The 12,703-nt window shown below is 44.8% G+C and overlaps 1 protein-coding gene across 1 annotated transcript in view; it reads right to left on the bottom strand.

Annotated features, from left to right (window-relative positions):
• Window positions 1-5,420, bottom strand: part of LOC128716178 (uncharacterized) — a 104,815-nt gene extending 99,395 nt beyond the window's left edge. The window contains exon 1 of the mRNA XM_053811099.1: window positions 4,762-5,420. Coding sequence (XP_053667074.1) covers window positions 4,762-5,420 — 659 coding nt within the window. The remainder of the gene's footprint in view (window positions 1-4,761) is intronic.
• Between the last annotated feature and the right edge of the window lie 7,283 nt (window positions 5,421-12,703).

Raw genomic sequence — 12,703 nt, 5'->3', positions numbered from 1 at the left:
AGGATGAGTTATTGGAAAAGTGATAAGTTGGGAAGGAGTGATTATTAATTAATGTGTTTTAGTACGAAAATTACTCACGAAGTGAAAGTTTGCGCTTGTTTCATATTGTCGAAGCTGTTGTACGTTTTCGTGTCTTTGCAAGCAACACTTCCCACCGAAGTGTTTGTTTAACGATCGTCTTAATAAGACATCCCTTAAGTCGATTGTTACTGCTTGTTACGCTTTCGTAAGAAGATCTTACAATGGTATACGAGAGAAAACTGACTGCTGGAAGTACTATTGAAAGATGTTTAATCAGATGCAGAGAGTAGAGCAGAGCAAAATCTCAATAGGGAAGAAGAGAAGCTTTGAACCGTTCTTAGACGTAGGATTTAAAAAAAACTGGAAAAAAGGAATTTTCGAAGTTTGTACTATCTGCTAATTCCTCTAACAACTCTTAATATAGAAATCTCTTATAAGATCATAATATCATATAACATTATATAAAAATTTAATATGATAAGATCAATCACAAACAAAACTTTAAAACAAACACAGTAAAACCACATAGCACTGCAGGTAGGTAGCAGGAGAGTATCAAATTTGATGTAGAATTCGTTTAAATATCACGGACACATTTTATTTACCTCTTCTCAGTTCACTACGATTGCAATTGTAACTTTTATAAGAAAAAGAAATAAGGTACTAAGAAACACCTTACTTCCTTTTTCCCGAACGTGTTGAATTAACTGGATTATCTTTAAATCATCTACAGAAATGAATCTCTCGCGTAAACTACAAGATTTTGGACTTGTTTTCCCTTGGGCATCAAGTCAAGACATAATACAAATAGTAGTTTAATGCTGAAACTTTATGAAAAAAAAACTAGTTTCCCTCTATTTGTACCGTCCAAACGAAACAAAAACATCTGCAACATGAATAATGGTGTGCGCTTAAAAAAAAATCACAAAAAGAAAGCCAAAAAGCACAACGCTGTTATCACACGGCAGGTGCCAGCGGATATGAAATTGACACTGATGGAGACCGCACAATTCTGACAAGACGAACAGATGAACAACTGCAATGGTAGCATCACCTGCTGGCCCTAAGAAACACGTCCAAATGTAGCGGTAAAAGCGTTATGGAGTCGTAAAACTGGTACAAGCGCAAAATACGAAGCACAACACCCGCGTTCCTCGCAAGCTTCTATTCGCATCCGTTGCGCACAGAGGTAAGATCTTGACCTACTGGCTGGTGAGCCAAAAATCTTACCGCCATCGGGGAAGAATAATGGATAAACTTGAACCTCACTCACAGCTGCTTCACAGTCCGTGCCGAAACACGGTGAAAGGTGGTTGGAAGGGAAAGAAAATTTCCCGAACTCATTTCACAACTGGGGGATAGGAAAAGTCCGAGAAAAGCTTCCCGGGATACCGGGTCGACCGGGTTTGCAGCCACGATTGGTGCGCGATAATTGAGGAACATAATTTCGGACGGCTTTTCCTAGCCTCGTGCCAATGACTCCTGGGGTTAGCTCCGGCACGGTGTGGTTTATATTTGCAATCCGCTCACTCAAGGCAGGCAAGTCAATTTTGTGCGGCTTTTTGCGTCCGATGAAGATGAAGTGGTGGTTTTCCCGGGAGTGAAGTTTTTCTTCTGCCGGGCACTCGGAGTTTTCGGAACCTTCAAATACGAGCTGCCGCTGAGGAATGAAAGTGAAAATAAGTCGTTTTGTTTTGTACCAAGAAGCCAACTCCCTTTTTACTGCAACTGCTTTTCATGAAATTTCTGCTCGGCAGGTTTGAAAAATCTCGCAACTGGACGTGCAATCGGGTGCTTTAAATTTTGCGTTTAACTTTTCAATTGCAACCCCGCCCCCACCGTTGGCGGCACAGCATTTGCCATCCGAAACGAACGGAATCCCGGATGAATAACAATCAAGAATGCAAGGAGTTAGCTTTACTTATTCATCGCATCTGCCGTTCGTTTTCGCATCGCTTCGAGAGAATCGGCCACTGCTAAACATGCTAAGCATACCGTTCTCACACACACATTACACCATAACACCCCGGAAAAATGGTAACACTCTGCCAACATTGTACCAGCACAAATGTTTACACACGGTCCGCACACGGTGTACCATCTCCGGCGACATTCTTCGACGCGGTAAAATATTTACCCAACCGTTGGCCTTTCCCGGAAAAGCGGCATCGTGCCGGTACGACAAACGGAACCAACGCGCCACCCAAAGCAGCCTCGCCGGGCCGAAGGCGGTAGCTTGTGCCCGGGGGTGGTGCGCGAATGACAAGAACATATTTTGCTCCGTGACATATTTGGTTTCTTTTTCCGCCCTCCCCATCTCGGCTGCTCGGACACATTTGCTCACCCCGATGACATGCGGGATGTGCTAGGGCTTGGTATGCCGCTACCCGTTGATAGCATGCATATGTCTTCGGGAAGCGTGTCACCTCACCACGGTCGACATGGCTCTTGCGAGCTGTGAAATTTCTTGCGGTGTGAAAATGGTCGCTCAAGATGCCCGAGCCGAGCATGCAAAAGCGCATCAGGAAATGGGGAATAAATCCCTGTCATTCGTTTCGGCACGATGGCAATTTACTGCCAGTAGCGTGTTGCAGCGAACATCCTGGGCGCTTCTTCTTTTCTGCTCTGACGCCAAGGCAACACTTGGTTGGCTGAATGCCTCAAGTTCGTACCGCATTGTGCCGTCGACAACTTCGTCACCGTTGCCCGTACCGTCAATGCTTTCGGAGGTGTTAATGCTAATGTTTGTGCTTTTCTTCCGTTGCTTTTCTCCATGGGGGCAACCACAAGCTTTACTTGTCAGCCGCTCGTCTACGGTGATCGTGTCCGTCCGGCACCGGCACGGCAAAACACACTGTTGCGTAAATTGTTTTAATTAGCTTCATTTCGGAGGCACCGGAAGATGGGAAAAAAGAGCTGCAGTGTGCAATTATCTGGACTTGCGGTAAGATGGTCTCGCTTCCCAGGCAGCTCGTAAACCACAAAACGTAGACGATGATCTTGATAGGATAATTGCACGGCATGGGTACACCTCTGACCGTACCGGGTTCGCCTTCTCACGTCTTGACCAGATGTGTCGGTTGGTCGGCAGTACGAGATAAACACAACTGCAGATGAAATTGATACGTGCTCGTGTAAGTGCGTGCGACCACCAGGCAGATGCAAAGCCAACCGTTTCGCCAAGAAGCGACCTGGGGGAGCTTAATTTACCTTCTCCGTGAAGTACCACCGAAGTACCCGAAGCATTAAACGATTAGAACGATTGCACGAAGGTAAAATTACTGGGTAGAAGCTTAAGTCAACCCTCACGTTGTCTGTCTTCTGGATCGAACGCACTAATTGCAGGCTCTCGATGGCTACGCTAATGCTAGAGCGGCAAACCAACCGCTCTGCTAACGTTTAGCTAACAATCGCACGCTCTTCGTATGGGATAGGCGGCGGAGCATACTACCGTGACATCGCTTCACGCTTCAAGCCACAACAAAGACTTCAAGGACCTTCATCTGCCGGCAGCACTGACAACAAAATGGCATCATAGCGGGCCGTCTTGTGGTGCGTTCCAAGTAATAGAACCACCCGTTTTTCCTCGAAACGAAACCGGCACACGCTCTGCCAATTACCGAATAATTGGTAACCAGAAATGGGACAAAGAAAGGTGTGAAGGAACGTTTGCTGTCGCAGGACACGTGTCCTGTCGAAGTGATAATGAATGGGCAGTGCTACGTCTGCGGCACCGTTGTGACGCAATTGAAATAAATTAACAAGCACGAATGTTTTGACAGGTTGTCTTACGGTTGGAAATGTTGGGACGTGCCTGCGCTAATGTCGATGGGTGAAAAACTTTTCATCCGCAGCAATTACGATGCTGTACGGCACGGTGAAGCGAGTTTTTTGTTCCACCAGCTACGGTGGGATACTTTCTGGACCTTTTTCTTCCAAGAAATGTCTGTTGCGCGGAGCATTTTTCTAGAATTTGAAAGACTGCATAGATAATGCCATCTGCTGATGAACGCTAAACGTCAAACGAGACATCTGCTAAGTATGGCACTTCAATTTATCAAAATATTTTGAAAGATAATGTAATTGTTTATCTAAAGTTGTTGACATGATTTTCTTTAATTTGTTTTATTATCGTCCCTTAATATTTCGTCCTTCTTTTCCAAGAGTCTTGAAGATGCCAGAGATCCTTGAATAGTTACAGAAGACTGTTATATTTAATGTATCTCAAATAAAAAATATATATATCAGAAGAAAAAATATCCCATGGTAAAATCTGATCACTATCCCAAGAGATACCGACATTGAGGATGTCCTGGAGAGATAAGACATCGTTTGATGGGAAATACTAGACTTGAACGTCATGAACAACAAGGATCTCTAAATGGGTAAGGTTTACAAAACCCAGTGAACAAGTCACATTATACTCCTTCAAAATAACTCCTGTCGAACACCAGGTCATGCCTGGAACATGTCAAAATGTCCTAAAACTCCAAAGGATAAAATGGGCACTTATGTTGGAAAATGCTTGGAAGATTTTTCAAAGCTTGGACCATGTGCCAAGCTTTAAGTTTGTGGTAATCATCCAACTAATAAAATAAAATCGACAATAGTAAGTAAAAGATACAGACCGAAGGTTTAAATAACTTGATAGATATCTCGTAAAACTTCAATTTACAACGATGGATTACTCCACAACCTAAATGTTCCCGAAAAAAAGCAATACAAGCATGAGATACTTACGAGAAATCCTGCTTCGCGTAACAGTTGCCAAGAAACCGGCAACGCAGCGCGTTACATGTGTGAGGCTTAACCGTGTCCACCTCATACGTGATGTTGAACCCGTACACATCCAACAGCCGATCGAGCGCACGCAGATGTGTCCCGTACAAGCTGTCCATGGTGAATCGTACCTCCAGGTACGGACTGTTAAACCGTATCCACGGCACGCTGGTCACGTCGTCCTCGCTCAACTCGTACACGTTCATGCTCGGCACCTTGTAGTCGTCACTGTAGTACATGTACTCGGTGAACCGCAATCCGCCGAGTACGTACTGCTGCGTAAGGTACAGCACGATCGACACGTTCGCACCGACAATGGCCGATGCGTCGATGATCCAGGTGCAGCTGATCGGTACCGGGAACCGGGCGGGAAAGTTGGGCGTGGAGATGACACCGTGCGGTGCGGTAAGCGTACTGCCGCCGCACAGCTGCGACGATGCCGACAGGGCCGGTCCCTGTTCGTGCTCCACCCGGATCAAACCGGTCTGGGCCGAACCGAGCTCGCCACATCCAAAGGACGTCAGCAGCACGAGCAGTAGCAGCAGACGATCGTGCACGCAGAGCACCGCTGCGAACATCGGAGATCGCACGCTGCGAAACCGGACCGAACCACTCAACATAACCGTACCGGATGTTCGTACATTGCAGGGCGTGCTTTTGACGCGGCAGCACTACCGCGTTTCGCGTATGCCGTGCACTTCCACAATCCGTTCGAGGCTGGCGTTTCGTAAACAAAAGCACTCGTTCGTGGTGTGTTTTTCTTGGCGGAAGTGTTTTCTTAGGCCGTAACCGCACCAAACTCACCCCAAACCCATTACGTGCCCGGGCAAGTAAATTTATGTGCCCACTGTCAGGTGATTTCAATATTATGGCTCGTTAATCATTTGCGGTCGTTCGGCCATCGGTCAAATGGACAGCTTCCGGGGTAATGAACAAAAACGCAACAAAAAAGTGGGCTTTAACCAAACACCAAACAGCAGCGACCGCACGGAATAGTGGGGTGTTATCTGAAAATGGAAGAGAGAGAGAGAGAGAGAAACATGATTATACGAAGATGCGACGGAGGGAAAATGGTAACAGGATAGTGATTAACACAACATTTCAGCGGGGCATGGCGTTTAAAATTTAATTTCGCTCTAGGTTGATTGAAAATTGATGGCCGATGGTATTTGAGGTTAATGGGTTGGTATGCGAGACGATGCAGACTATGGATTGCGCATCGTGCCGGCGACCCTGATGGTGTTCAAACCGAATTTACCACCACCACACTCGCTCTTCCGACCAATCCACAAATTGGCGGCAACATAAATCTACCGCGTTTTGCTAGACAACTCCTCCTCGCTCGCCTCTTATCAGTATCGATATCGTAAATAAATGATATCAATTCGTTGCGACCGTTAAATACACAAACTAAATATCTGTTTGTTTTTTTTTTGGGGAGAAATACCGCCCGAAGGATCATTTCCACCCAACGAGAACGGGATGGCGATACTGGCACACATTAAATAGTTTTATTGTTTCATCGCAAATCCTTTCTTCCGCGTGATGCGCACACATCTGTGTGCGATTGTTTACACGCTGCCAGTTTCACCACGTATTAATCAAGCAGATGGAAAACAAAAGCACTAAATTCATCCAGGAAAACCATTAAAGCTGTTCGAACCAGAACCGAGCCGCCGTTTTGTTTACTGGCGAGAGCGGAGAAATGTTAAATATGGTGTTAATTAAACCCTTTTAATGTGCATTTCCGTTGTTGCCGCATTTGCATACAGATGCACAACGAGGGTGGGTGGGAATGGATTCGTTGCGAAACCCGGCACTAACGAGCTGTACGCAGTTTTGTACACTGGTTGTGACGTTTCTAGCCACACGTGAGTGGAATTGAATAGATAAGCGCACAGTTAAAGCGATCTTCACGGTTGGCAGCGTGCGGTAACGGCGCCATCTGCATTGTGATGCACCCGTTGCAACAATGAAGGTTGTGGCGTTTGATGCGATTTAAATTATTGATCATTGTTATGGAGTTTTAATTTTTAATTAAATATTCATTCGAGGGAACGAGTTGATTGCTATCTGGCACATGACCTCATTAGGAGGTTGCTTTTTTAATTGATAAAACGGATCAATGGCTTTAATGATGGCTTTTAATGTTTGAAAACAAACGCTACGCTATTCAGTGTGAGCGTTTAATTATGGAACAATTCGTACTATCGGAGATAGAAGAGGTCGGCATTGCATCACAAGTTTATAGTAATGTCTTTGGAACTTGATCTAACCCACCTAATCGATAACATCTGTAGATCCTTGCAAGGAAACTCGCAATAAACCATATTACTGGAAGTAACCAATCGGAAGACGCCTGTCGCTCATCTGCTCGTATCGATAATGTTGGAGGTACAACCTTGTAGTATCGTTGCTATAGAACGAATGGTTTACCGCACTAAAATGGTAAACTTCAATCTTTCCAAACCGAGCTCCATGTTCGGATCCGGAAGAACTGATGCTTCCGTTTTATCGATCTTCCCCCTTCGCTTCCAACAAAACCAGCAAGAAGGAAACATTTCACCGAAGCATCCTAGTTTTTGACGGTTCCTTGCTACACCGTTTGTGTTGCGGAGATTGCCAAAATGGCAACAACTTAACGGATTATGTTACACCATCCACCGAGTAGATAAGGCAGCTGTGGAAGCATCTAACGTTTCCCCGAACACCAACACCATTTATTTGGGGTTTGTGATAACTTTTCGTGGAACTAGCAAGCAAACCACGGCCAAGCGCATAAAACGTATCGCGTGGTGATTTGTGCTCCACGCATACCAGACAGCTGTAACATGTTGATGCGTTCCATTTGTCACAGCGCAAGGTTACCACCATCATGCTTTGCGTAACACGTGCAAAAACCCAACTTCAAGCGCTAGTTCAAATGAGCGCCATATTAAGCATGCGTTTCATAGCGCTGCATCAGGTGTACAGCGTCAGTACAGTCAAAGAATAGCAAAGATGTTTTCGCGCGTACGCGGTTTATGAAGCAGCGTGGGACCTTTCAGCTTTTCGCAGCAGTAATCTTGCAAATATCACCAGTTGTTGACGTAATAAATTTAGCATGCATGTTGTTGCGCTGTGCTGTGTGGGATGTGATGGTAGGAGGAGGAGGTGCAATTTACTTTTCGTGTACAAAAGACACGACATGCTTCATCAAGACAAGACGAGTGAGTGCAAACGTTTAAGAGAACTGTTTCGTAGGAATGCATGTCGTGCTAAGTAATGTTTTATTTGAAGAAATTCTCTTGCTGCGGGGGAAAAAAGCATCACAGTAATTAAGATTGCTATTGTGGTTGATTGCCACACGATGCATTTTATGCAGTTGTGTTTCTTTTTTACATAAAATTTCTGACAGAAAAAAAAAGATTGAATGTGATTAAATAAAATATGAAGACGAACATGGGATGAAGCCTTCCAAATTAGTGACTAGAGAAATTAGTTCGCGCATGTTTAAGAATAGTTCGCCGTGTCAAGGCCCAGCATTTGGCATCGAAAGTCGTACGCGGGGAGAACACCCCTAGACCGACCGCTTAAATGATTTTCCAACACATTCAACAAGTTTCTAATTGACTTGCACAGCGCAATAAATTATTATGATTTAGATTGAATATTTATGCCATTCAGCCTTCAAATACATCTGCACCTACGTTTGATCATCTACCGAAAAGCCATTGCCATAATCATATTTTATCCATCTGCATTTGCGATGTCTAACAGGAGATATCTTTAGCAAATCCCACATTTATCCTACTGTCTGACCATCCATTACGCTAACGAAGTAATTTCCAATAATATATGCACGGATACTGTCCAGTCATCTTCGCCGGGATGGCATCAAAGCGACAAGCAACTGTTAAAATCTCATTTCCCAAATTCAATCAAATTAATCCGTGCTCGTTGGCGACGAGGCACCAGGCTGCCCGGTTTCATTTGTCTGATGAGCTGCTCGATGTCCACCGGAACAGAACTAATGGCTAATCACTCTTGCAACAGTCAGCTTTACCCGCTAATGAACAATCTCGTTGATTATTCCAATTTTATAGCACCGGCATAGCGGCGGGCACCGTTCCGGAATGGGTTAGGTTACACTGACCACTGTCCACGACCATGGGTGGAAAAAGTTGTTGTTCCCCATCGTTCAGGGAAACAATCGAAACTCATCAACCGATCGAACGTCAATCGTTGAAGTTGTATAACAACGTTGCAATTGGCCGTTTTGTAGGGCTTCCGAGATGTATAAACAAATAGCGGCATCCGATATTCTGCTGGACAACCGGGAGCTGTCGGTATGTAATTATGCAAATGATATTTGTCCGAAAGTGAGTGCCTGTGGAAGCATAAATTAGTAGTGGGTTTTTCGCGATCGATGACACGTTTGTCACCGACTGTCGGTTGCATCGTCCGCACACACGCTCGCAGAGGTAAAAGCGACAGAATAAACACAAAAAAGGGCTAAAACCCACAGCCACAGCCAACAGAGGACAAGTCCAGTGGAGTTTGTGGTTTGTATAATGGAAAATAAACCAAATCACCATCACTGTGCCCCTCGATACAGCGTTACGTGTTCGATCGGTAGCGTACCCGGCCGGCAAAACATAATAAAACTTGTTGCCCTCTGGACGGTGTCGGTCAGCATGGGTTCGGACGCTCGTATTAATTCAGCTGCAATCTCACTCCCTGCCCCCTGGAACCGGTTTCAGGCAGCGGGACGACAAAACACCGATGAATTTACAACCGGGAAAACAAACATGGCGCGTGCGAGGAAATTGATTCCAATTTTACGCATTTTGTCACGAACCGTGGAAACTTTTCATGAATAATTCTACCCCACCGCCGGTGTCCCTGGGGCGGATGCGGGTGACGATTGTTTGTTGATTTTATGACATTTATTTGATAAAGGGAGAGAATTAAATGCCGGCGTGCGGTGCACATCCATGTGCACGGATCTGCAAATCAAATGGGATAATGCGCGCCTGCTTCCCCCGTGTTCTTTTTTCCCGGAATTGAAATTACATTCCAAGCGGACGGTGTGGTTGGCGGAGGGGTGGGAGGGAAAAGGATAAACCTGGCCGTCACTTAAAGTCATCGTACGGATAGGAAGTAAGCCTTACGGACGGAGCGGATGACACCGCGATTCAATTTTCGATGCCAATTTTCCTAGAATATCACCACCAGCGGTGGTGAAGCGGGAGTTGCCAGATTCAAATAAATCAAAATGATGAATATGATGAGTGTCGTCTCTTATCTGACTTTGGCCACGACCCCACAATCCCAACGCCAAAAACTGTATCGAGCCGCGCGGGAAATGCCAAGCGAACGAACGCTCAGTTGCCACAGTGCCGACCCGACCGAAGCCAGGGAACATGTCACACGAATTCAATCATCGTCCGCGGTAATCGCAAATGTCTTTGTGATCATCGTTGCGGGATTGCTTTTTGAGTGAGTGAGCTTCGTGGTGCGAACACACAGCGAAAGAAAAGCTTCTAGAAATGTGTTAACCTTCCGTTTTGACACCTTCCAATTTATTCCGCACTCGTGCAGCGCAGCCTGCCCGCCATCATTATCGTCTTCGGTGGGGCTTTGTTAGCCACACCCGCAAACATATTTACGGGGAAGCATCCAGAAAAAAGCCACACAACCAGTAAAGTAGGAATGATTTACCCGCAAAGGTGAAATTTGGTGGCTTTTGGCTGGAGTGTGAAGGGTGCTAAACATCACTGGAATTTACGCTTTCAAGCTCCCAAGATGTTGGTACGTGAACCGATCGGCATCCGTGCCGAGAAATCTCGCATGCTCGCATGAAGATAATCGAAAGACGAATTTCTGGTTGCCCTTCCTTTCTATTGGGGTAATCTTGCTCCCAAGATGAAGCTGGTTTAATATGTTGCGTGGATATGTTTGGTGGAGACCACACCAAGGAAAAATACACCACCTATTGGTTTTCCACCTCCAGTGTGATATCTTATCAATCGACGTCAAGGCAGCCGGAGGATCGAACGAATCCCAACGCACCATCCGTCATCGAGCGGGAATAGGCATCGATTCAACGCACGCCAACATTAGATTCAGTGCAGGTGTTTCGTTGCTCCCTACCCGTAAGACACTGCAAAACAGTCAGGGACGTAGGAAATCTCAGAGAATGACTCATCTTCAAGATGAAAGGAAGGCACTACGAATATTGAACCTTTTTGTCCTTCCGGATTTGTCACGCTGAGGGGACCCTCAACGCAAATCCCCATCAGTAAAACACAAGAGAGCCGATGAAGGATGGTACTGGCAACAGTGAACAACAGGCGAGCCTCGTTCGTGGTGAATGATTAAAGATTCCAACGAAGGTCGCAAGCATCTGCGGCATTCCGTACGAGATATGTAGGCCACAATCATCAGAAAATCTTGTGCGTTTGCGTATGTGTATGTGTGTGTGTGTGTGTGTGAAAATGTCAATAAGAGGCAGGAATTTTTGCGATGAGTTGATGGTATTAATTGGATTCTCCGATTTCGGAGTGGTGGGACAAAAATGACAAATCGATGACGTTTATACAGCGATGGAAATATTGGGTTTTGGCTTGGTGCTTGTGTTTAATTTTGCTCATCGATCATCAAGGAAATATCTTCCTGGAGGTCATCCGTTTCTTGTGATGTGCTTTGAATTTTGGAATTTGATTTATTTTTAATTAAATATGGCCTAGAAGTCACTATAAATGCATAAACCGTTTTCTCTTTAAACGTATTGTCAAGGACGCTGTTACAAAACAAAAACTAAGCCAGCTTAAAGATTCATGGTGCTTCTCTTAAAGACCGACCTTTCTTTTCATCCATTTCCATGGAAAGTAAAGTACCCATTCCCAACCAAAATTAAAGACAGCATTACAAAAAAGGATGAACTCCTCCGGTCATTCATCCCATCCGCGAGGCCAGCTGGGCAGTGGCTGAATAATTAAGCACGAATTAAGATCATCATGCGACAGCGTCCGTTTCGGGATTGTTTCTGCTACTGCCGCCTCCGGTGACGAAGATAGGCATGATGAAAATTAACGCCACGAAGGGATTAAATCTTTCGCGGCTAAAGAAACGTGCTAGCCGTTCCACCCGCTGGGTGACAGTCAATGAGAGACACAACTGATGTCACAACTTTTTGCCGTGCCACGGTAAAGATCGCAACGGGTTGATATTTTATTTATGATCATGTTGAGCGCTGTGATAAACGGTTTAAATTACCGATGAAAGTAAGCAATGTTTGGTTGTTGTGGTGAAGGTATGCCGGAAAATGCTTGAAATGTATCTTGTTTTGTGTGATTTTTTATAACGCAACTGAGTGCCTTACAACACAGCATAACGAGGATAAGGGTAAATGACAATATTTTCTCACCGTACGCTTAATCCACTGCTTGTGCGACAGCATGTTTATATTGCTTGAGTTTTACACTTATGACACACTACACAAGCGTGACATAAACTTTATTTTATGATGCTGTCACAATGCTGCAAAGTATAGCTATAAGAATTGTGTTTCCATGCAGTACATATCTCGTTAGCGAATATGTGAAAGTGTTTTTTTGTACAAAAACGAGTATCAGAATGGAAGAAAAAATCTACACGACTCATCCCAAAATACGAAAACCTTTTTCGAATCGCATATTTCGCCCGGAACATTCCATACTTCCTATCAGTAATTGCCTTCAATTATCCCTCATGGAAGATATTCCTTTCCAGTGGACGAATAAATTCACTTTAATCTATTTATTTCAACTACAGTTATTTGATTCGCAACAATTCATGCTCCTAGAACTGATTCGTTTTATTTTTTCGTCACATGCCAAACGACTAATTCCAGGCGCACCAATCACTCGCTGCGATCAAA

Source organism: Anopheles marshallii, chromosome 3 (genome assembly GCF_943734725.1).
Source record: "Anopheles marshallii chromosome 3, idAnoMarsDA_429_01, whole genome shotgun sequence".
NCBI lineage: Eukaryota > Metazoa > Arthropoda > Insecta > Diptera > Culicidae > Anopheles > Anopheles marshallii.
Note: the sequence above shows the minus strand (reverse complement) of the source record. Positions and strands in the feature narration are given on the sequence as shown.